At 36.5% G+C, this 27,811-nt stretch overlaps 1 protein-coding gene across 1 annotated transcript; it reads left to right on the top strand.

Moving 5' to 3' along the window:
• Positions 1–184: 184 nt before the first annotated feature.
• Positions 185–22,438, top strand: LOC144442966 (uncharacterized). The gene is made up of 17 exons (XM_078132340.1): positions 185–334; positions 975–1,044; positions 2,656–2,805; positions 3,543–3,811; positions 4,986–5,070; positions 7,803–7,916; positions 9,969–10,085; positions 13,195–13,308; positions 13,646–13,759; positions 14,229–14,342; positions 15,686–15,799; positions 16,545–16,658; positions 17,347–17,466; positions 18,508–18,621; positions 18,866–18,985; positions 19,815–19,931; positions 20,273–22,438. Exons 1-17 carry the CDS (start codon positions 185–187, stop codon positions 21,037–21,039), a joined length of 2,763 nt encoding a protein of 920 aa, XP_077988466.1. The 3' UTR covers positions 21,040–22,438.
• Positions 22,439–27,811: the final 5,373 nt, after the last annotated feature.

Raw genomic sequence — 27,811 nt, 5'->3', positions numbered from 1 at the left:
GGTGTTCATGTGTTTTTCATGTTTTTCTTAAAATTTGTTTTAAACAGAGGGATATTTCTTGAGTGCACGAGCTTCTTACACTGAAGCAGGGAAAGTAAAGCCACGAATGAAAGGAACTCTCGCGAGACTAGCAAGTCCTATTTTCTCAACCAACTTTACACAGATATTTCGATTTTGGTACTATATGTATGGTAGACACGTTGGCTCACTTAAAGTTTACATTTTGATTAATGGTACTGGTGAACTTAATCAACCAGAATGGGCCAGATTTAAGAATAAAGGTGCCAAATGGGTTCTTGGAGAAGTACGGCTTCCCGTGGATGAAACATTTCGGGTAAGAATGTTAAGATGTCCTTATTTCTCTCTGGTGTTTCCAGTGACACGTTACTTTCTTTCACTTCGTAATTGGTTGAATTCTGTTAGTACTTGAAAGGGAAATTTAGTAATGGCATGCCTTAAAGCTGACCAAGCTTCAAGTGGAACGTTATCTGAAACTGTTTTGTTAGATAGAATGACTTAAATCCTAATATCGTACATCCTGAACAGTATTGAATCACATGTGGGTAAACGCATTTGTGAAGCTGTACACATAATATGATACAAAGAATCCAACCAAGTTAGTTTTGGGTCCGCACCCTGAAAACAGCGCCCCTAACGCGATCACAATTTCACCTATGTACTACATGGATAAAATCTATCCCCGATTACTATGTACACCGTCTAACCATTGTTATTTTTAATCATTTTCAGTGTTTATATTGTTGGTTGTCTGACCGAAAAAATAATACTTCAATTACAACTTTTGCATTTTAATATACACTTGCCATAAAAATCATAATACATTTCCCGCCATGTTGGACCTTCGGTGTGGGATTTTACCCACGCTTGGGTTGCTGGTGCTGTACTTCACTATTTTGAACATCACATTTTTTATGATCACCTTAAAGAAATTGTAATGTATGTTTTTATTTTAGGTCGTGATCGAGGCTGTGACTGGCAATGGAGTATTTGGTGATATCGCCATTGATAGCATCACAGTCAGAGGTACATATAAATACACTTATTGACCTTTCTGGCCTTTTATGCATTTACATCGAAAACCATGTCACCCTAAATAGAGAACCGCCTGGCCAAATCTTACTAACATTGTTACAGTTCATCGGTTCGCTAGACAAACATGTTACTATATCCTTGCTGCAGTTCATTGGCTGACTAGTCACACATTTTCCTAACATTTCCCCCTCGACAAAAAATATTACTAACACTGTTACATTTTCTTAGCGGATAGGCGCCACATTATTGACAGAATAGCGACAGTGGAGAAATTTTTGTCCTACGAGACGGTGAAATGTAGCTATTTTAGTAGTCCAACACGATGACCCTCTGTTTTAGGTGACATGGCTTTTATAGTAAAACACAAATCTTACTACCTCTAGCGTATTCATGGCAACAACAACTCAATTTCCAATATCTTTTTACTATCTGCAACCATTACCAATGACAATGTCTATGTCGCAACCGTTCCAACATGTACAATTTAAATACGAAATTTTTTGTAACGGTGACTACGTCGATGAAATACGAGTATACTTAACATTGCCGTGACAATCTTTCCTTGAGGTTGCAAGTTATCAAACGGTAATAAGTACCAACTACTCAGTTTGTGTCAGAAAACTGTAAGACGCTATTGAAAGATTGTGAAATTTGTAGCAAAACACACAGTTGATTGATAACGCCTGGTATGCAATTTGAAGTTGTCATGGTTACAGGAGAAATGCTAATATTTGATGATTAGAGTGTAAGACTAACGAAACCATTCATTGAATTGTATGGTCATGTGAAAACGGCTGTGTCGTGTTACTCCAAACTGATGAAAACACTGTGTAAACTTCTAATTGTTACAGTATCGTGTTCGCAGACTATTCAAAGGATAAAACACGCCGTGCAAGTCACATCAAATTATCGTTGATTGTGCATCCTTCGTTTATACTCTTTTCTTACATTTTCAGACGTAACTATTTTACATTTTGCGCCAAAATAAAAGACACGTTATCAACATGTCTTTTGGCATATCCTATCTATCTATCTATCTATCTATCTATCTATCTATCTATCTATCTATCTATCTATCTATCTATCTATCTATCTATCTATCTATCTATCTATCTATCTATCTATCTATCTATCTATCTATCTATCTCTCTCTCTATATATATATCTCTATCTATCTATCTCTCTCTCTATCTATCTATCTATCTATCTATCTATCTATCTATCTATCTATCTATCTATCTATCTATCTCTCTCTATTTATTTACCTATCTATCTATCTATCTATCTATCTATCTATCTATCTATCTATCTATCTATCTATCTATCTATCTATCTATCTTTGTGTATAAGAAAAAGTTATCTTGCACTGTTATTTGAATGAGTTCCTTTGATTTGAGAGAAGGCTAAGTTTGTATGACGTCAATCTCACATTATATTCAATGCTTTCTTAAAGAAATCAGAGTCCCTTTTTATTTCAGTTGGACACAAAACAGTGAATTACATTCACATCACATACTATAAGGTCAACAACTTTCACTAAATTGAGATAAAACAAGCTTATTACTATTTTCATCATTCCGTGGATTTTTTTTTCTATTTCAGATGTGGCTTACGATTGTACATTTGAAACTAAAGACTTATGTAATTTTACACAAGAGAAAGGAGACCATTTTGACTGGATAATGGGGCGAGGCAAGACTCCAACGAGACGTACTGGACCAAACAGAGATCATACTTTTGGAACCTCAGAAGGTAAACCACACGAGTTTAACAAATTACCACGATTAATTAAAGAGTTACCTGTCATAGGGTCTTTCTACTGAACCACAAGACAATGTCAATATTAGACGACGATCTTTAAACGACAACGACAATTGCACCACCACCACCACCACCACCACCACCACCACCACCACCACCACCACCACCAACAACAACAACAACAACAACAACAACAACAACAACAACAACTACATCAACAACAGCAACAACAACACGACGACCAGCACAACCACTGCCACTACCACCGCCACACCATCACCACGATTGTCAGCACGATGACCACCACCACCACCACCACCACCACTATCAGCACCACCACCACCATCAGCACCATCAGCACGACCACCAGCACCATCAGCACCACCAGAAGACAACAACACTAATAATAATAATAATAACAACAACAACAACAACAACAACAACAACAACAACAACAATAGCAAAAAAAATACCCCTTCAATAATTTGGTCAATTGTCCGTTTCAGCAGATATACTTTCTCTGTACGTTCATTTCGATCGTTGTGTTAACTTTCCTTCTATACACAGACAGAATTTATCAGTAGTCTTGATGTGGAGTGACAATAATTCTCAAATTTCGGTATCATATTCATACAATTATCTTGTCATCTGTAACTGGCACTAGAATTTGTACACGCATCAAAAGTTTGATGTAACCATCTTGGACCGTTTTCTTCTTTGCTTGACAGGAGCCTATATGTATATAGAGGCGACGGGGCCACGACGGGACACAAAAGCCATGTTAGTTAGCCGGGAGTTCACCAAACAACCAGGTCCATGCCAAGTCTCTTTCTTTTATCACATGTACGGAGCATTTATAGGTGAACTTGCTGTTCACGTGAAATGGACAGACACTGGTAACACATATGGTAAGAGGAGATGGCAAAAAGCCGGCAACCAAGGCAATGCCTGGATAGGGGCTGAAATTGATATTAGCGAAGTCCAAGGACCATTTCAGGTATGTGTGAAATTTTCATTGATTAACTGTTATAATTAATAATATGTATATTGGAGTGATTTTTCTTTAAAAAGGCAAAGTCTGTAACTTTATGGTTCTTGGCGGTATTTTTTGCACTGATGCATTCTTGTACCATTCCAAGTTTCAACTGAACATAAGTCATTGTAAATTACATTTATGGCATGATATTTGGAGTAACAAAAATCGACAAACTCAAGTTTCTGTTACTAAGCATTGCTATTTACTAATTAGTTATTGTGTCGACGCCGATTTCAAAGTTTTAGTGAACGATGTATTTTATGTAAATGACATGAGTAAATTATGCACACTGAATATACGGGAGGGGGGGGGGGGTTCTGTTACAGACGATGTCACTTTCATCGTTCAAAAAGCATACTATTAGTTTGATTTTCTGTTATTAACAAAAATATTGGATAATCAACGCGGAAATCGTGGAGAATAAACCAAGTATTGTAGAAATGTTGCTAGTTTCCCCTAGTTGACCGTCTGCCGAAATTTGGTCTGCGAATGACTTCCCGAGATTGAAGTTTGCGTGGGGAAAAAGCATTAATCGGTGACTGCTACATTTTGTTAGCTTTTCTCTTTTCCCTGTGACAGAAGTGAGAAAAAAATCACATGCAGACGAAAATTTCCAGTTTTGAAGTATATTTATTGTGACCACGTATAATGTGTAGACGCGGTAATCTGACAAAAACCACCGACACCTGAACTTCACATAAAATATGTCCGTCAATGCCGAAGGATGCGAATAACAACGACATTCATTCTGAAACTGCACATGGTCGCTTCAATTTATCAAATCGCAATGTCAAGGACTTTCTCATTTATCGCTGCCATTTAAAGAACAACAGCAATTTGCTTCGAAATCAAATTTTGATTGCATCCGTAATAATGTTGTATTTTCCAGCCTTGTACCGTACTGCTTTACTGTCATCATAATGTGTTTAGTAATTATCAATATGATTAATAGCCACGTCATATTCTAGGGATGTTTTCCCTTTAGTTTCGATTCTCTTCCCTTTGACGAGACAATTATTGATTTGCGAGTGGAGTAACACAATTATAATGTGAAGCAGTGAGACAGTTTGCTTTATGTATAACGAGAAATTAATGAAAGGGTAATAAAAACGTATGTCTTTGTCCTTCATTCAAGATCGCGTTTGAAGCTACCCGGGGACGAGGGTCGTTAGCTGATATTGCCATAGACGATTTCAAATTATTAGGTCAACAATGTACTGGTGAGTCACGCTACATTTACATTATTTTCCTATCTTAGCCAATCGACATTGATAGATTTGTTTATTGGGAAGGGGACTTTATTAATGGCATTACGACAGGAAAAAATGACACCGAGAGAACCTTCGTAAAGCTGGTTCAGAGATAAGTCGTAAAGAATTTTAATTCTCGGTGACAGTGTTTTCATAATCGGAAATGCAGTGATTTAGTCTAACGAAACTTCGACAGTGAGGTGTTATAAAAGGTACCATAACTATACAGTGACATTTGACTTCAAGGCAATGCATGTGTAAATCAGCTTTTATCGGGCATACACTGTTCTTTATTTCCATGTAAAACGCAGCAATTATTAAATAAAGTTCAGATCACCTCAGACCAAAGATAGTCTGAGAATGAAAGGCAACAACAACAACAACAACAACAACAACAACAACAACAACAACAACAACACGGGGCATGCAAAGGAAAGGGATGTCATGATTGTAGATTTATCGAACATGTTACATCATATGGAATTATTATCACAACTGTGACAATAATAGCATGCAATTTTAACCTTTCGTCTGAAGATTAAACTTAGGAGACTAGATGTACTTTAATCATGAAACGACAGTAAATGGGGTCCACAAATAGAGTCGTAGTGCCATCAGTTGGTCTCGTATCTGATATGACATGATTGCATAAAGTACTTGTATCGATTTACAATCCATGCCGTCTTCGACATGCACGGTGAACATTTACTTTTATAACTGCCTTGCCACCATTGTTAACAGGCACGAACTAATCCTCTCCGACTCTGACAAAAGAGTCAGGCGGATTTTATTACCATTCTGTTGCCCGATTGAGTGAAATAGTTTGAGATATCTTCAAAATCTACATGAACAGTGCGAAGTATATAAAACATGAATGTCAGGAAAAACAATCAAAAACCAGAGACGTGTTATTAGCAGTGATGTATATCCGTTGCTAGGCAATGCTTTAAAGCGACGCACACTTTTTATATGATCCTACATTGCTATGATGGTATGATGGATGACGTAATTGATATCTTAAATATGCTTAGGGACCCTTCAGTAATTGCGGGGGAGGGGGGGGGCAGGGAATTACCAGGGGTCATATTTTGCAAATTATTTCTCGAGGAGGGCCATATTTTAGAAAATAGGTGTTTGGGGAGAGTCACATTATACACATGTTGACTGATCGCGAGGGCAACATCATACATCTGTTTCCTCAAGGGACTGTAGGTCACCCAACACAGACTGTTTCCCGAGGGTGAAGGTGAAAGCTGAAGGGAAACTGCCTCTGTTGGGAGGGGCCCGAAGGAAACTGACGTATGACGTTGTACGAGCACATTTTACTTTCTTGGCTAATTCTATTATCTAACTTAAGCTAGTTATTTTGTGATTTTGGCATCCCACCTCTGCCACCAGTTCCACGTCCCACTGCTGAAACATCCAACCATAGCCACCATTGTACAGTAAAATCAGAACATAGATGTATCAGTAGAATTGTTGCTGACAACCATGCAAAGAATCAATTATTAGTTAGTGTCAGGAGAGGAGTGGGTCTCATGATCACACGAGTGAAAGGGGAACAGTGTGGTAGGATATTGGAGACAATGTGGTGGAGTGGATATGTTGACTTCGGTCCCGACAATGTCAGTAGTGCACTCCTCTCTAGTCTTTGTGACAATCAGCTCTGCTAATTAGATCCAATCACGGGAATTAATTCACGTTTTGCCTTCACACACATCAATGTGGTAGTAGTAGAAGACAACCAATATCTTTAAAATCATCAATGTGGTGACAGTAGTGGAATCGAGTTTTTTTTTTAATCATCACTGATGAATAATAAAGGTATTGGTTTCTTATAGCGCTTTCCCACACTGTGCTCAAAGCGCTATAACGTTATTACCCCTGACATGTATTTATAGATGCACAACATTCCTATTTCTTCCTCAACTCCTTGGGGAGCATACAATCCCCCGGGATCCAATCCATTGCAGCCATTGTAAACGCAAGCATTCACATACCCCATATCCTATAGGCATTTACTCTTTCGACGCATACGTCTTTCTATAGGATTTCAGGACTGAGCGCCAAATTGATATGTGGTTATTTTCAAGTTCTTTGTATCTCTTCGAAACTAAACAGGAATATAATCTTCGCCCTAGGCGATGTTAAGAAATGTTTTTTTTTGTACTATGACGTCAAACCAAGTCTTTGAATTCAAAGTACTACCAGCAGGCCACAGTGACTATGGAGTTTCAATTAGGCAGCACGGTGTTTACGTCTTACACAGTGAGGTTTATTTGTTACAAATTGCATACAACAAAATACAGATCTAGACACTGATAGCGCGGTAGCATATAAATGATACATTTTCACTCATTTTGAACATAAATCAACATCATTGTCGGATGAAACAAGGAAGATTCAAACACAAACTATTTATTTGTGTTCACATCGTGAGATGTACATTTCATGTGCATCTGTTCTATCAGTGCCCGTATTTTGTTTGTGTAATTGTACCAAAACAGTTCTGTGATGTAAAACAACAGCGTGCCATCGAACTAAAACTCTATAGTCTCTCTGGTTTGGTAGTAACTACTTACACACCTTAATACATCAAGTTGTATGTTTTCAAATGGTGGTAAATATCAACCTCTCTTCGAATTCACACAATAGTGGCTTTCTTTTGCTTAACGATGGTTTCTTACTCTTTCCAATGGTAGATTATGATGACTGTATCAGCAACCCTTGTCAGAACAACGGTACTTGTATAGACTCCATTGGTTCCTACAACTGTTCATGCCCTTCTGGCTACGATGGACAACACTGTGAAGAAGGTATACTTAGTTGTTTGGTGGTCTGAGTATAAACAATCATTCCCTAAATTCTTCTAATCTTCAAACCTTTACATACAGAAACATAGATACAAACACTCAGGCAGACCATAGTGGAGGGTCTATGAGCAGACACAGACAGGCACACAGACACAGACACACACACATACATACATACATACATAAATACATACATACATACATACATACATACATACATACATACATACATACACATACATACATACATACATACATACATACATACATACATACATACATACATACACACACACATATATACATACATACATACATACATACATACATACATACATACATACATACGTGCGTGTTTAGATGCAGATATATTTATGTACAGTCTCTTCCAGACATATGGTTTATGCCTTCCACTTTCTCCTCCAGCTCTCTCCCATTAATTCCCCCTCTCTTCCCTGTCTGTATGCATGCTCGCCCCTCCCTTTGTATCACCCCAATTTTCCCTCTACTCAGCATTCCTTGAACATAAATTGATCAAAACATGCCACATACACCAACAAGATAGACTGAGAACTGGATGAGCTTAATAAACCTAGTTATAGCCAAAGAAATATTAACGATACATGCAAAGAAGGAGATGAAGATATAATTAATTTAATTTGAGGCGTACTACTTTACTACGACCATGTCGTGAATGATATCTTGCAGTCGGTTTTATCTGTTAATATCGCAAATTATCAAGAATGTGGCAGTATATTAAACCAAATGAAAACAATAAACATGGGCGGCTCATTCAAATCCTTTATTTGAGCTAAGTGTAATTTAATAAGCTTTTGGCATATTTGAAGTGGGATATTAAAAAAAACTGATCAATTCATCTAAACGAAATTCGACAGGTCGGCATTTCTTACAGTTCAATTCGTATGATCTTAATCCAGGTATTTAATAATAAAAGAAATGTGATATATCTAGATGGCTCCGCCGTTCAAGTGAACGCTTAGATTTATCAGCTCTAATTAAAACAACTCTTCTCAATTTCAATTTATATTTGTAACTCAGTGAATTGACAACCTTACAATTCTTAGGCTCTAAGAGTAAATGTTCAAATTCATTTATGGGACGTCACTTGATGATTGCAATTTTTGTTGAAAAGAAAGTGAGTCAAAACTTTCATTTGAAATATTTACTATGTCTTGTTAAATTAACTCAAATTTGGTTCCTCCTTTCGGTGTACTAGTAAAGTCAATAGCTTGAGCAGGTCTTTCATTTAAAACATTTCAACGACGACAAGAGACTCTAAACCGTTCAAGTAAATATAGTCGTCGCCACAGTGTATGTCATGGGAAGGTGTTCTGGAGAGAGAGAGAGAGAGAGAGAGAGAGAGAGAGAGAGAGAGAGAGAGAGAGAGAGAGAGAGAGAGAGAGAGAGAGAGAGAGAGAGAGAGAGAGAGAGAGAGAGAGAGAGAGAGAGAGAGAGAGAGAGAGAGAGAGAGAGAGAGAGGGAGAGAGAGACAGAGAGAGAGAGAGACAGAGACAGAGAGAGAGAGAGAGAGAGACAGAGAGACAGAGACAGAGACAGAGACAGAGAGACAGAGACAGAGACAGAGAGAGGAGAGACAGAGACATAGAGACAGACAGACAGAGAGACAGAGACAGAGAGAAAACCAACTAGTTAACACGATGTTCTTACGTCTGCAAGCTTATATGTAAGAACGAAAAATTGTAACGACTCAATATTAAAACAGACCAGAGAACTGACATTGATATTCATATAATGATATGTTCTATATGGCCAGTGTCTGTATTTTGACCAGAGTCACTGATATGTCTCGTCTGTTCTGGTATTTTTGGATATGTGGCAATGATGTGTGTTGCTTTCGCAGTGAGATAAGATTTATTTATTTAATTTGTGTACTATCAGTGCCTGTTAAGAATTCATTGTTTGAGACATAAAAAACCCCAACGTGCTCCCCAGTTGACTCTCTAAACTTACCTCGTTTCTGGGGTAGTGATTATCTTGTGACCCAGTTCTTTTGTTTTTTATTTCATTAACCAGAGTGTGGTGACGAAAACAAGAACTGCCCTTATTGGTCTGGTATAGGTGAATGTGAACGCAATCCCAAATATATGATTTCTTACTGTAAAAAGAGCTGTGCTGCGTGTGTCGATGCAGGTATACATTATGTGACTTTAAATAACTCAAAATTAAGTATAGTTTCAACTCTGAACAGTGTTAATCGTTCGGGCCCGCCCCGAAGACTTCCTTTTCCACCAATCTGACCGCTCAAAAATGATAGCATAGTTGTAACAGTTTATCGAATAGCATTGTACCCAAAGGACACGGCTTTGTCCTCAAAATAATAGTCATTAACAAAAATTATATTTTAACGCAGTTGAAAGATTAACAAAAACTAACTTTTAACGCAGTTGAAAGACGTTCGTGGCGCGACTATTACAATAATATTTCTTACGCTACAACCCCAATTGCGTCATGAATTTGTGTAGCTTGGACCAGCTTGGTACATGTACTTCGCTTATAACACGTCATTTACGGCAAATTTAGTTCCAACAATAAACACTGTTCAATGTTGATGACATTCATCTACATTATGGCAATAAATCAGAATTATACCGTTTGTTGTTCACCGCTCATCATTATTTTTGGACGATTTTTATAGTAATATCACAGGGGTCTGGGTAGGCTGGGCTAATACATATATGATACCTATATTACATTTTGTCGGCATCGTTTTGATATGTAATATGATGTGAGTAAAACGCGAAAGCTCGGACGAAGTTTGTGCATATCGGGTCATCGTCCACGCTACAGCTAATAGTATTTGTGAAAACAGTCTACTATTTCACGCAGAGGTTATTTACATCCTACCTCAGACAAGTCGTAATTATACTCGCAATAAAAATGATTCCAATCAGGAATTTCCGTTCTTAAGGTATCTACTGTTGATAATGAGGCGGATATCTCGAGAAATCGCTGCACGCTTCGTATATGATCGCATCTATCATCGTAGACATATCAAAAAGTATTATCAAGCAATCGTTCCGATGGCCTCATTATTGTTCCTACAAATTGCCCTCACTGTTCATCGGGGAGTGATAATTGTCCATATGATAAGTCCCGTGTTGCTTGTTTACCCGATACATCTATTGGCGATTACTGTACACAGATTTGGGGTTGATATAAACTGACCGAGATATATCGGAAATGCTCATATCAAACCAATCGGCGAACAATTACACAACACATACAATACCGTCCCATTTTGCAATGTCTTGTAATTAAATACAGTACCCTACTGTCTCACTTGTGTGGAATTATTGTCATTTGTAACATACTCGGGAGACTGGCCCTGGAAAATCGAGCAGACTCGAAAAAAAAGATTTCAGATTTTTGTAGATGAAACTTCGTGTGATGTAGGTTGTGAGGGCAATGAATCATTTTGGGTCGTTATCGAATAAGAATCAGCAAACAGATTTGATTGGTTTCTTTCAACGTAATCTTATTGTTATCATACAGTATGAAAAACCAACGAGGCATAGTATTAATCAGACTACATTTTAAAAAATAGCCACGAGAAATTAAAGTGAACCGAATGCACGCTCATGGGCGACACGTCATGAATGTCAGCATAATGTATTGCATTACACAGGGGAGATAAAAAAACAATAACTACGTATTTTAAACGGTTAAAAATGCTGATAAGATAAATTTTCTCGCTAGCTCTAATACCGTCACCATTTTTGTATGTTTGCGTCATTCGAAATACATAATATTTGTTGTTGGGAAAAATATAACCCTTCGTTTTAAACACAGACCCCAGAATTTTCTCCAGGGCCTACTTGTATGACAGAACTAAACATTATCAGATTTATGACACAAAGTTAAAATAATAACAAGTCATAATATCCATGGTTTGTTACTTGTTGTGAACTATCCCCATGAAATTCTCCCTTTCCCGGGTGCTTACATTTTACCGTGGTCAATGTTAAATAACAGAGAGTGGAGAAACCAAAGCCGAGTACTTTTTTAATAACTGATTTGTAAATTGTTGACTTGAATTTGTTTCACATATGGATACATTTACTCTACAAGCTGTTACGACTTGCCATGAGCTAATAATTATGTACTATTTCCCAATATTTGTTTTCGTTCAGCCAAGGAAAATACGAGTGACCTAAGGGGCCTTGTTAGTACAAATCGCCAGACGAGTACTGACAAAGCCCCTTAGGTCACGAGTAATTTCCGGCTGAATGAAGAAAAATGTGGGAGAATAATATTATTAAACCTCCTCAAGCAAAATGTATGAAACATCGGGAAAAATAATGGCGATGATTTGTAACATTTTGACAAATTTTACGAGCACAGCAGAACCAGTGACGTAGACAGGGATTCTCGTGACGTACAACGACCAGGACATATAATCCATATTTATTTATTTATTTTATTTACAAGGATGACCTGTGTGACTAGTCCCATTAACAAGCTCCAACAATAAAATTGTACAAAATAAACACCACAACATGAGCAAAATAGAGGTACATTCAAATGGGAAGACGGACAAAAAAGACAATAACTCGGCTCGTGCATGATATAAATAGTTTATAGCATATGTCATAACAAACTTTGCCCTTTTAAAGGCAACTATGACAAGGTTGGTGTCCCCAAGTCTATGAAATTTTAATGCAACTGTTCTTACTTCAGTGAATGGTTCTTCCTGGAACTTAATGAGCTTACAAAATATTTAATGATTCGAATAATCAACTTTATTATGTTGTTTTTTTGTACTTGAAGTAAAAGAATATTAAATAACACAGATCAGTTGCAAGTCTGTGTTTGTAACCCAATAATTAATTACAACAAATACTAAAAGAAATTGTGTCAAGTTTGTTATTGTATGTAAGGAAATGATTTGTAAACAACTGGATAAACTCAAGTAATCACTACGTCACGTCCTCTGTGAATACGTCAACACACGTAATCACTACGTCACATCCTGTTTGTGCATGCATTTGTCTCTTCCTCTTATATTGAAAGTATTACCTTGCATAAGTAAATAGTTTGATTATTCGTGATTGATTTTGTTTACAAATCACTTTCGGTACGTACAATAGCATAAACAGTTCCAAATAAATACCAATTTCCACCATCCACATAGCTATGTAAAAAAAACCAAACTTTTGACTTATTAAGTCGTACGGGCTATCTTTAAATAGTTTACACAGCATACACAATAACAACATACATATTTCTATACATCTTTCAGTTTGCAAAGATATCAGTGAACACTGTCCATTGTGGGCCAAACTTGGCGAATGTGAGAAAAACCCGTACTACATGTTGGCAAACTGCCAGAGAAGCTGCAAGAGTTGCATAATAGGTAAATAGAATTTCTCACAAATTAATGCATTTGAAGTAACACGAAACTAAATATCACTCTTTTAATTGCGACCCCGAAAGTTTCCATTGATTGTCATGTGAAGTATTGTATATCTATTTTATGTGATCCATTTTGTTATGAAAAGGTGCATTGACCAAACTGACAGAAGTAGGTCCCTAGAAATGACCCATCGATCAATCGATCAATCGATCACTCACTCACTCACTCACTCACTCACTCACTCACTCACTCACTCACTCACTCACTCACTCACTCACTCACTCACTCACTCACTCACTCACTCACTCACTCACAATTTTTTTTGTGCAAATTCTAGACATTGATGATTGTGAATCCAATCCATGTGAAAATGGCGGCACGTGTATCGATGGAGTCCGTTACCACAACTGTACTTGTCCTGATGCGTACGAAGGCAAAAACTGTGAACTTGGTAAGTACATATGGAGTATCCATATTCTCAGGTCAGGTCAAGTCAGGACAGGACAGGTCAATCCAGGTCATGTGTGGAAAAGATTCCAGGAGTAACCTGTATGTTTAAATATGAACTATTGGTCATTTTCAGCCTCTCAGTAGAGCATATGAATTTACGAAGTGTCAGTTTCTGAATAGTCTACTCTGTATATACCCTGGAAACATCCTGGAAGTTCTGCGGTGAAAGCAATTTTATTCTCGACGTAGCAACCAAAGTCTTTACAATGATGTCCTGTTTGAAAAGAAAGAGTTGTCAATAAAGTATTGTTGTATGCAAACTTGTATTGTTAAAATAAGTTGTAGTAGTTACTTGAAAAAAGTTTGGTATTTCAATTTTTACCACTAATTCTGCGGTTAGACAAATAGTTAAGTTAGTTGCAGAAGATAATTGGAACATTTGTAATCCAAATTTGATTCCTGTCCCGTAGAGGTCGACGAGTGTTTAAGTTCTCCGTGTGAAAATGGTGGATCTTGTATCGATGGACTTGGATACTACAACTGTTCGTGTCCAACCGGATGGATTGGGGATAATTGTGAACTCGGTGAGGACTTGCTTTTTAAAAAATCTATGTATTGAGCGAACAACGACGTGTGTGTAAAGGCCAAACAGGGAGAATTGATACGAACAGATATTAACTAGATAAAAAAAAATATATATAAACAACTATACTTCACTTACTGACTTACTTAAAGTGACCATATGGGTATTTATTTCGGATTTTTAATTGATAAACATTTTATCATGGCTTCCTACTTGAAAAAATCAACATGAAACAATATATGCCAAGACCATGTTTGTAACTCAATAAATAGCAAAAGACTGATGATAAGTGTGTAAAGTTCTGTTATTGTCCGTACAATAACAAACATTTTATACTATTTATTTAATAGGTTTTTGCACTGTATTGAGTTACAAACAAGGACTTAGTCTATGTTGGTTCATATTGATTTTGCAAGTAGGAAGCCATGATAAAATTATTTTAGAAATTAAACAGCCAAAATAAATACCCAATCCTCACCCATATGGCCACTTTAAAAGACGAAATAGTTTATTTAGGCCCGAGAAGAAGTGTTCGTGTGTAATAAACCGATTGCTTTCTGTTCAAAAAAGATGCAATTATACCACAAAACTGAGTACTAGTAATCATACGGAGTGTGTGCATGTCTTCACATCAAACGAAATCGGCTATGCAAATATTGATAGCTTTGGGCCGATTCATCATTGGTAGAGTGGTGTGAATCTATGCACAGAACACTATCAACGACTCTGTCAACAAGTCATCGGTTTATGTGAAACATTTAATAATGTTGCCAAACATGACGTAGTAGTAATTGTAGTTGTTCAATTTCTAGTGTAGGAATTGCCCAGTGGATTTATATACAGCCATTTAAATTTTATAGGCGGGTTTCTTTTGAATGGAATTTGTAAAGAACTAGAGTCCATCATATTCTTAGCGAGCAAATTCAGATACAACCTGAGATAACATTAGAGTGTAGTTAACAGTGTAGACATGTGTTCTAGAAGATAATATTTATAAAAAGGCTATGAAAGTGCCACCGATTATAACTTTATGTAGTTTAGATATTGGTTTTATCAACAATATATAGGATTAGCAGTTAAATTTGAGTGTTTTGGTGATTCGAGTGTCAGAAGCCTGTCTTTTCATGGCACTCTTCTGCTGTATCCTTCAAAAACTTTACATTGCAACACAAGAGTCTTAAATGTGATTTAATCTCTGGGATCGATTGATGGAGATCTCTCACCAGAAAGACATCATACTAACGTGTACATAAAATCGATTCTCCTAAACGCAATTCGCAAATGCAATTCGTATTTTTATTGATTGAACCCAGCGGTGCTGTTTTCCCATTTATTTTTTTGCAGACTTTGACGATTGTCAAAGTGTACCGTGTGAACAAGGTGGTACCTGTGTTGACTTGTTTAATGATTATAACTGCACTTGCCCGTTCGGATACGAGGGACACGATTGTGAAATTGGTGAGTGAACCCATGGAGAAATACACAACACATTCGGAATGTTACAATACTAGCTATAGTAGATCACTACGGTGCATTGCCACTGAGGGCGATAGCTGAGTAGAGAAATATTGTTCAACAAAGGTCAAAGAAATAGTTTTTTCTTCGTGTACATTTCAAAACCACACAAATTCCTGAAATAGAATTTAAGATCAATATTAAATATTGCCAATATTGTATACATCAATCAATCAACCAACCAACCAATCAATCAATCAATCAATCAATCAACCAACCAACCAACCAACCAATCAATCAATCAATCAATCAATCAATCAATCAATCAATCAATCAATCAATCAATCAATCAATCAATCAATCAATCAATCAATCAATCAATCTGTATTTTGAAATCGGTTGGTTAATGGAATATGGAATAAATGATAAATGATAGTTGGACTTCATAATGTGACCAATCAATCTATCCATCAACCGCTCAAATAATCAACGTTTATATCTGACTATTAATAATCCTAAGCCAACAAAACAGTCAGCTGATAAATCCTTTTGAAGTGCTTGCAATTGAATGAAGTGATTGATTAATTAATGCATGATTATAAATACCGAATGGGTGGTTCTGTCTGATAACGAATGGACGAATCAATTATATAAACACCTAAGTCATATATATGATCGACTTCGACCACGAATCTCCAAAATGTAAAAAAAAATTGATTTCTATAATATGTGACATTTCACTTGTTAGATTCCGATGAATGTATTAATACTCCATGCTTCAATGGTGGGACATGTATAGATAAAGTTGGTAATTATACTTGTCAATGTGTGGCTGGTTGGACAGGAAGAAACTGTGAAATTGGTGAGTTACAAACACTTAAGTCTCAATGTTGCCTACACCAGCCACTTACAAAACCATTACAAACACTTAAGTCTCAATGTTGCCTACACCAGCCACTTACAAAACCATTACAACTCCTTATACGAGGCAAGTACGGGTTATTGTAAAGGCTACATGGAAATCTGCACATTCATATAAAATGTCGCGAATCTGTATTATCAATTCTCATAAAACTTGGGATGATTCGATTGTAGCGCAAACCACCAAATGGACATTTGTAAAAGTAAGGACACGTAGATCATTAATAACAGTTGACAGATAGCATTTATGCATAATCTTCATATTCTATTTTTTCAATGGATTGGTTGGGCCAATCTGAGTTTTTAAAAGTTAACGCTCGAGGAGAGTGGTTATATTTATTGTGTGTACACACACATTACCACATTGCGTTATGAGATCATCTTTCTTGTATTGCATTGTATTCCTACACACTTTACACAAGTTCACTTCAAGTTACACCTCATTTGCATTTTACCTGTATGATTCCACACCTGTGTATCTCAGTCTTATTTTTACTTCTGAATCATTCATTTGACATCTGAGGAAGCGGGCTGCATGTCTCCGAAAGCTCACATGCATTTATCAACAGAGTTAATCTCAGAGGGCTACCGTGAGAACACCTCTAATTTTAAATCTCTTATCTCGTTAGATGTCGATGAATGTGAAAGCCAACCGTGTCAGAATGGTGGAACGTGTTATCACGGTGCCGGTCGTGACATCTATGTATGCCATTGTCCCTCAGGATGGGAAGGAACAAACTGCGAACAAGGTGAGGAATAGGAAGAAAAACACTTACTCAATCTTTTTAATTGGGATTTATTTTTCTTCTTTGTTTCCAAGTTACTCAAAGCAGAACGTCTACAGAGTTTCTCTTATGCGGCAAGATGTTAGTTACATATAATACAACGTTTATTGCTACGAATTACACAAACAGAATACGTATACAAGCACTGATAGCATGTACGCACTTGAAATGTTACAATTATTTCTCTGTGAACACAAATAAAGAGTTTTGTGTTTGAATCTTTCTTGTTTCAATCGACAGTGATTTTGATTTGTATTCACAGTAAGATAAGGTGTATCATTTTGTATTGTTTTATGTAACATGTAACAAAATAAGGCGTGAAAAACATCGTGCTGCCTAATTCAAATTCTATAGTCACTCTGGTTTGGTAGTAAATTTTTATTTTGGAAAATTTACCAACTTTGACAGGAAATGTCAATATTGTGAAGATCATTTCAAAGGAAGAAAGGCAGTGGCTAGTGACCTCAGATCAGTAATTCCCAATGCAAGGATGTGCCATGTGAACTTGACCTACACCTTCTAAAACCGCTATGACATGTTTAAAAAACCATACTCTTCAAAATAACGATTAGCACAGATTGATATATTGCGAATGTGATCATTGCGGTCAATACCTTTTGGTTTGTCCGAAACCTGACGAGAAAACGAGGCAAAGTGACAAATTTGAGACGGTTGGTTTTGTTAGAGTATGATTGATATTCCGTTCTACTATCATTATGAACTTCTTTAATTTACAGACATCTATACCTAACAACATGAAACAATTTCAAAGTGATTTTATGATTTTAACGAACCTTCATGCCGTCGGGCGGAGGTACATTATTTTCAAGCGCATGACATTTGAGACGAAAATTGCCGAGAAACTATTCAAAGTGGGAAAGTAGATGCGTGTAAAGAAGATAAAAGATTAAGTTGTCAACTCTCTCTGTCATCATCATGTACATGATTGTATTTCACGGTAATCGCCATTTTCTATTTGTTTGTTTGTTTGTTTTTTCTTGTCAGACTTCGATGAATGTGTGAGTAACCCTTGTATCAATGGAGCTTCTTGTTATAATGGTAGAAACATGTACAATTGTACCTGCCCCAAAGGTTGGCAAGGTAGACACTGTGAAAGAGGTGAGTCTATCTGATCCATGTCAAACAAAGTGTGATCGTGTATATGTCAGTGAAAGTTTAAACAGATGAGATCGCACACATTCAAGCTTCTTGATATGTTTTGGTGTGTATTTACATATTTTGCAAATACACTGGCATTTGTCAACTATTTGGCTTCAGTTACGTAATTTAAGTGCCACTCATCTTAAACGAAAACGACAAAAAGACATTATCAGTTACTTGTATGTTTTTTTTTCTTTTTAAGATGTAAATGAATGTTTAAGCAGTCCATGCGTGAACGGTGGATCTTGCTTCCATTCACTTGGAGATAATTTCTATGTCTGCGCATGTCTAGATGGTTGGCAAGGAGACCGTTGTGAAGTTGGTAGGTATATGTATAGCTGTATATGATGGACGTTGTGAGAGGAAGATTCAAAATGAAAAGCGTAGTTAACTCAAATCTTTCAAAACATTTTCTGGAATTTTTTGAGAACCTACTGTACTACCGTAATTGTACGTCGAAATATTCATGAAAGAGTTACACCAAACTGTGATGACAGTTGACGACCATTTAAACATTGAATCCAAAGAAGTTATATGCATGCACATGAATGTCATCTGACAATAGAAACACATACCAGTGTGTGCTGTTTTTTTTGTGTGTGTGCATTCTCTTTGAAGTCCTGGGTCCATTATGATAAACCGGTTATTTACCCAATATCAACCCTTCCTTCGTCGTATTACCGTTCGTATCGTTTCCGCAACGTGACGCTCGTCTTACGACTCGTGTCAATATCATTGCGGGAACGGCACTCATGGCGATACGACGAACGAAAAGCTGACATTAACGTTACGTCGTGAAATCGTATTTTGTTCTTCTGAATCAGGAAGATTTACACCAATACTGATGGATGGACCTGATGAACAATATGGAACATTAGCCGTGCATTTAACGCCCCATATCACAAGTGATATTTAGCGTATATGCGTCATCAAGAGCGATCGACCTCGGCATGGGTATATGATACTAGTATTTTCAAAAGCTGTCAGCAATGCCAACCAATGTAGCTAATTAGGCATTCATGTGCAGAGAGATTCTAGTTAAATTTGTTAACTGAAATCGACATGTCAAAATATTTCCTAGTATTTCCAAATGAAATTGACAAATTTAAATATTTCCCATTAATTTCTCTGTTCTCCTTTATACCCAACAGAAAGTGACGAATGTGTCGGCAGTCCGTGTCAGAATAACGGCACTTGTGTCGACAAGTTTAACGGCTATAACTGTTCCTGTACAGTTGGATATTCTGGGGAACATTGCGAGCAACAAGGTAATATTGTAATATCATTTTTTCAATTCTATCTGAGACCGCTATGGTAAAAGTCGGAAATTCAATGCATTATTAAGAGATCAGAATCAACAGTATGTAAAGCATGGATATAACAGAGAATCGGAAATTGACAAACCAGCTGGTACTGAGCTGATGTTTGCGATTGTTATCATATACTTATAATATTTCGTGACCTTTTAAGTGTTTTCAGATTTACTATCAAACATGATTCTGATGTTGAAATGATGTACTGGCCTCTTTGTTTGCTGCTATTTCATCACCATACGCCTACCTCTAGCTTGGTGTGATATTTATCTTATGTTATTGCTTTTCGGTTTTAGTGACAATTCCAACAACGGCACGTCCTTCTACTACGGTAACGGTGGTTACAACTACTACTACTACTACATCGCCCCCAACGACAATATCGAGTACTACTTCTGTTCAGACTGACGCGCCGACTCGAAGCGCGACAACACTTCTGAACACATATCAGTCAACGTCATCAACACAAGCTATGATGAAAACAACCGATGGCGGTGACATCACTCAAGAAACACGGACGGAAAAAATTACAGATGCATTACATACACCAACTAAGAAAGAAGAGAAAAGTTCCACAACCACAGTACAATCAGAACAGACAGACCCAATGATAAATTCGGAGTCGGACTCAGACGCGTATTACTCATTTGGAACGTCTGGGGATTATTCTGATTCAGAACCAGATTCGTCAGACGAAGACGGTTATGCGACTAGCCCGACAGACAAGACGCCTCCGTCATCTCGCACCGAAAGCGAAGAAAAGAGAGGGAACGGTACTGAAAATCCAAAGACATTCGAGCAAAAAAATAAATTGGGTAATAACGCAAGTGGTTCTGTTATTGCAGTTATCACCGTTTCAATTATTGTTGTTGTAATTGCCCTCATAGCACTTTACATGTACATATCTCGTAAGAAGGATAAACAAAATGGCAGTCGTATGGGGTCAGATCACTTTAATCTAACCAGCCATGATGGTATGAAAAGACATAGTCACTCCTCGTCAAATGGTAGTTCAGAAGGTGCAGTTGAAAATTCATTCTACGGGAACTCATTCCAGATATAAAACAAGCACATTTCCTTAACTACATTGCCAACTTTATGGTGTCATCCTTTTTTGCTTATATTGATGGAACTTATCAGAAACAAGTCATACTGTGACGTCACGTCAGCACGACACGATAACAGCCACTTTCTATGTAACAATATGAGAGGGCGGACTACTGGTGGGGTGGTGGGGGTGGGGGCTGGGGATGAGGATGGAATTTTAGTTTTATAAGAATAAAGATGAAAATATATTAAACATTAATCGAGATACATTATAATAGTAGACAGTTATTTTCAGTCGGGAAGTCGCAACCTAACGGGGAACGCCCCTCCAGGAATAAAGGAATGTTTGTAAACTTTGGGTTATGGAGAAACATTTCATGCTGTTATATCGCTTAAATTTCGCGCAATTTTCAAGAAACGCCAAAATGAAACTGGTTCCTCAAATTCGAATTCATTGTTCTGTGACTGTCTTACATGTTAGCAGTGGTCCAGAGGTGCCCCATGGGTGTCAGCAGACATGCACATGTATTAAATGAACAATGCATATTCATGACTCCTAAGTGCTTATTATATTATCTTCTGATAAATAGTCATGCACATCAATTTCTATCCATCTGTATTACTGCTAGGACAGTGAATATGAAACAAGTTTCAATTTGATGTTTCTTGACAAATCCCGTGAAGTTGATCTGATGTACTGTGACATCTTGAAATAAATCTCCAGAACCCAGAGTTTACGAAATTGCCCTCATTTCCTGGAGTGGAGTTCCCCTTTGACCGAAAGCCTTTGGGGGAACAAGTTGATATCCGAAATGATGATTTAATCAATAAACTTACAGTAAAAATTTGAATATAACATGCATGACTTTTATACCACCGATCTATAATTATTTTAAAAGAAAATCCCAAATACGATTATTGATATAATGTAGTTTGCACAGGTTTTTGTTTTGTGAACTCCAGAAGTTGACGACAAGAATTATGACAACTGTTCATGAACTTGACGTTTTTATTTTTAAACCTTGCATCATATTTATATATCAATGAAGAGAAGTTGAGCTTTCAGCGGAAATCTAACAGAGTACAACAGATTCTATGTATGATTCGACACGACAATGCACATACCAGTAAATCATTGTAACCGCCATGTTGGATACTTTTGAGATACTGGGAGGTATAGGACGCCCTCTATTGGTAAATACACAAAACGTTTGCTAGAAAACGTTTACGTTAAAACACACGTATTCAGCGAATGAGGTTTTTGACAATGTAATATAATACTTTTGTTACAGAATGTGTACGTGATAAAATTTGGCAGTACATTATCTAATATTATGATGTTTTAAAGTTTCTGGGTTTATAAATTTAAAGTTACTCCATGCTTGAAAAATATTGCCAACAATTTTGAATAGTCTAGTCGCTTTGTCTTACATTTCGATGGAGAAATAAATACATCTAATTTTGTTTAATCTTCTGTTTGATTTTTGTTGTGGTTTTCTGTTAATTGAAAGATGCAACTATTGATTTGTTGTAAACTCAGTGTACTGCAGATATTAAACACTTGTGAACAGAAGTCTTCAAGGGTTTTGTAACCACGTACAAGGTTTGGTAAGTGATATTTAGCTAGCAATATTGATACTATTCTGGTCACTTAAACAGAACTTGTCAATTGATCACTTGCTATATAAGCGTGCTAGCCTGTTCAAAGACGAGGCTGATCGCAGCAAAAATCGATATATGTAGGACAGATCGTGGCTCCATTGAGACCTCACCGTCTGTTTTAAAAAAGTCAATAGGAGTATCATTATTTGAGAAGAATAGTATTCCATAGGAACGCGAATGTATATGACGTCGACGCTGTTTGATGTGAAACCTCATCAACGGTTATTGTATATACTACAGGAGCTCTTTAAACAAATGACCATATTAAATTGCCCCATTCGTTCTCTTTCCACGACATCAAAGTTATCACATCAACCTGTAACTCGGCTCGAAGGCCTCTGAATGGATGCTAAACTGCTGTAATATTGAAAATATATAATCATCACACAACTGCACGGTCACACTAAATACTAAAACCCCATATTACACGTGCCGTTATTTTGAAAGAGGGATTCGAGTCGTTTCCTACAATATGAAGGCTACCGCATATTTTTGTATCATGATATGCAAAATCGATGTACACTGTTCTTCCATGTTTGATCATCATATTGACTAACAGTAACATTTTTTTAAAATAGACGTTTAACATGTTTGCCCTAGAAAATACTGTACTGTCAATTTCCTGTAAAGTGTTTTCTTTTGTGGCTGGTCAAACATGAATGAAAAGTACACTGTAATCTATATTTGACACGAGTTTTAGTATATCAATATTCAGATTTTAATTATAATCGTACATGAAGGTGATAAGCTACGAAATATTTCAAAAATGTCAATGAGCATGGCTTAACAATAAATATTATAAATAATGCCTTCAATGGACTTTAGAAATCATATTGACAATATTTTTTAAAAAGGCTGGACATTGATTTCAGAATCGAACAATTACTATTTACCATGAAATTATTCAAGCTGTCTCTGTCTTATAGATGAACGTAAAATGGATTTTGTGGTTATGCGTACTTTTTTATGAAATGTACACAACGGTGACATATACTGCATTTCATTAAGTCGGCCCAAAATAATAGAACTCTGTGTAACGAAAGGTACTTTGTATCACGTACATTTTGTATTAGTATTTCTGTACCTACACGTAAACATATTGTTTCAAAAGGTGTGAACTTTAAATATTTTAACGTCAAATATTGTGCTATTGTTGTGTCATTGAAATGACTGTGTTGGTGACATTATTCTGTGAGCACATCTAGCTGGAACAGTAAATACGTTGGATACTCAACCTTCAAAATGAGTTTCTGCTATTTTTACCAGTAATTTGCCAATCGCCCTGATACAGGCGACGACGTGGTCTCACCACATGTAGGCTTTGGTTCAAAGGCGAGGCGCTACTACAACATGTAATTAGTATTGTTGATAATAAGGAATGTCAAGTTAGAGGAAATTTATTCAAAACAGACGATAATTTTAATATATAATATGCTTCTATCTGATGAAATACTCCTATTACAGTGGATTATGTCGAGTCGTGTCTGCATCAATCGCATATCTATGACATTCAAACTCATGGGATTAAATCTGTCTGTCTGTCTGTCTGTCTGTCTGTCTGTCTGTCTGTCTGTCTGTCTGTCTGTCTGTCTGTCTGTCTGTCTGTCTGTATGTCCGTCCGCCCGTCTGTCTGTCTGTTTGTCTGTCTGTCTGTCTGTCTGTCTGTCTGTCTGTCTGTCTGTCTGTCTGTCTGTCTGTCTACAATAAAGTTCCAAAGAATACGTGCATAGAGAAGGGCAAATTATACTACTGATTAAAAGCAATGTTAAACCCGGAAAGGAAAGGCGTTGAAACTAGCAATTTTATATATGTTAAACGTAGGGTAATTATGACTACATCTGCCTAGTCGTTGTTACCACCCGATACATGTTAAAGCACCGCTTTATCACTTGTCCATCAGAGGCAGCTTTAATAACTCCAAGATAAAACACAGATGAAGGGAGAAACCTGCTGTGTGGATATAAGTATAGTTATTTCTCATCCATAGCCCTCGGGTGTTGTTATCGCAATTTATTTTAGATGAATTTTATAATAGTCATTACGACCTAGAACTCGTGCTTTGGTACCGGTATTGCCATCGGCAACGGCTCATTACATAACTTGTCAATCACATAAATGCTCCCCCGTTGTCTCGAAATATTAAAATATTGAAAGTTTACTACTAATATCATAAAACTGAATGAATGTTTGATGTTCATAGTTCTAAAAAAAATGACAGGAAATCTTGCATATTAAAGTGATAATTCTATTGTCGGCAGAGATGACAAAAAGTCTGAATGAACTCAGTAAACTTGTATTTAGGAGTGCAGTGATGTTATTTCCTGGCAAAAACCGGAACAGCTGTTTTTGATAAGTCAAAGATATCCCTTGGTACACGACCGATAGAATTACCACGAGCTCAACAAGGTAATTTGATATTCAAAGACAAACTTTAGTAATCGTGGTAACGAGAAGAAATGAAAAATCGGTGATCGGAACGATATTGCCAATGACCTTGTTTAACGTCAGTAGTGTTTTACGAAATTACAGCTAAAATGATGTAAGCTTGGTGTTTCACTCCTGTAACATGACATTTAATACTACACACCCTTAGACAACTTCTAATGCAAAAGAGAGATTTACATATGTGCCGCGCACAGTGGGGATATAGAAGTAAGCTAGTAGATGTGCTGATTATTAGTTAGAAAATAAATTAATGAAGTCATGAAAACCATCAAGTTCATGTGTAATATTTTCACCAGGAGAGAGAGAGAGAGAGAGAGAGAGAGAGAGAGAGAGAGAGAGAGAGAGAGAGAGAGAGAGAGAGAGAGAGAGAGAGAGAGAGAGAGAGAGAGAGAGTGTGTGTGTGTGTGTGTGGTGTCTCTGTCATTTGTTATTGTTATTATTAGTCTAGAGTTGAAATATGTCTATCTATGTGTCAAAAATGTAATGTTCCATGAGTGAAACACCAAGCCTACATCATTTCTACTGTTATGAATTAGTCATGATAATATGCTAACACATTGAACACCGTGACTAGTAATAATCATCCGGACAAAAGCATAGAGAGTTTTTTTTTTACGTCAAGAAGAAAATGGAAAAAAAACTCACAAAAATGCAAATGCATTAATTTATATAATGAAGCTAGAATAACAAGAATTACAATCATGATAACAATTGTACATGAAACAGTGTTCACGTCTATAGCATAACTACATCTTCTTTGCATGAGATACCATTATCTTAACAAAATAATTCGGTATCAAAAAGATTTGCCAGCCAGATGACATTGTTTCAAGTGATTAACGTTTTCAATGTATAATTTAGTGGACCTGAATGAAATAGACCCCGGTCTATAAACAAACACACACACACACACACATACACTAATGTTAAACTATTTAGTTGTGACTATATGTTTGTTCACTATGCCAGCTGAAATAACTTACATTTTAATAATTAATCAAGCGAGTAACACTGTCTCGCCTCGATCATCATCTTTACCTATACAGTATTTTATGAACTGGAGTGCGAACATGACTATTTTAATTTGTCACAGAAATATGATTGGTACAATAATATACTTCACTTAAAAAATCAATGAAACACATACTCTATGGAAATTAGGTTATACTTTTAATTATGATTCCATAATCTTGAACGAAAGGTGGCACTTTGGAATATCAACTGACTACTATCGACTCTGTTAGTGTTGTTTTAACCTGAATTATGTTTGGTAAAAAGGATCGGATCAGATAAGATATAAAATACACGAGAATACGTGCCAGGGATTTGGCGGGAACTTTAATAGCTGAGTGAAATAGCAGACTAAATTCTATGTAATATACATGGTAATCTGATTAGTATGACCCTGAAATGGATATATTTGTGAAGGTATTATCGTTGTTAAATTGTATTAGATTGCTACTGATCTTAGCCGACATCATTAGCATTGTCAGTGACTAATTTTCATTTTTTTTTCTGTAAACGCACCGTCAAGACTTTGGAATTATACTCTTCATTGAATGTTTTTTAAGACTTGAATGACGTCATAAGCAACATTCCTGCTATTCCCGCCACGGTGAAAGTACGACAGGCAGCGTACAGAATATAGAATATATGCGCAATTATACCTGGTGTCGTTTCCATGGAAACAAGTATAACGATTACGAAACATTCTTTCTGCTTGGCGCGTCAAACACAATTATATTTTCGCTATTCATGAATTAAACTTATGAACCTTTTGCGATGTCGCAAATTTTCTATCAATCAACTAAGGAGGATCCAACAGTCTACATTTTGCAAGCCGCAAGATTTGAGTATTTTACCATTTTTGTCCTGGCCTTGTATAGACCTCCTGCTGATCTCGTCGCCAGTCGGAATATCAAATGGTGAGGCACTTCACTACAATAAGGGGCAGGTGTTTACATACGTACACACAGTTTAATTTCTGTCGATGAAACGAACGCACGGAGGCATCCAAATGTTCAATTATATGCAATTTACTGTACTCTATCGATTCAGCAAAATGAAGACGGCGATATTGCTTGTCAAAGTAAGTTACTAGGGTGCGTCACGTGACAGTCGTTATATTCAGTAAAGGTACAACATATGACACGTGGCCGGGGGCATTGGACATGACCAGGAACTAGTTAAACAACCTATTTGCAGAGTCACTTTATCATAACTAAGGAATTCCATCTATCGACAGACATTACTGTCATTTCTATTTTATCTAAACGTGTTCTCTGACGGTTCGCATCCTACTTTCATCAATTGTGATTGTATACGACAGAAAACGTAATATTGGAAACTTATGGCATATGTCTATGTTGGTTTACAGTTCTTTCGACATGTGAGTTGTACGTGGTTTAACTTTGATGAGTGTATCTATGCATAGTTATACTTTTACCAAATGCCAAAAAATATCAAATAAAAAAAAAAAAAATAAAAAATATATATATATATATATATATATATATATATATATATATATATATATATATATATATATATATATATATATATATATATATATATATATATATATATTTATCATATGATATGTTTTATTACCTGATCAAGAAAAAAGTAAAAATGACATCAAGAACGTAAATACACAAAAAAGCAAACAATCAGATCGGATA

Source organism: Glandiceps talaboti, chromosome 12, assembly GCF_964340395.1.
Source record: "Glandiceps talaboti chromosome 12, keGlaTala1.1, whole genome shotgun sequence".
In the NCBI taxonomy this organism is placed as follows: domain Eukaryota; kingdom Metazoa; phylum Hemichordata; class Enteropneusta; family Spengelidae; genus Glandiceps; species Glandiceps talaboti.
This window is presented reverse-complemented; position numbering and strand designations above follow the sequence as displayed.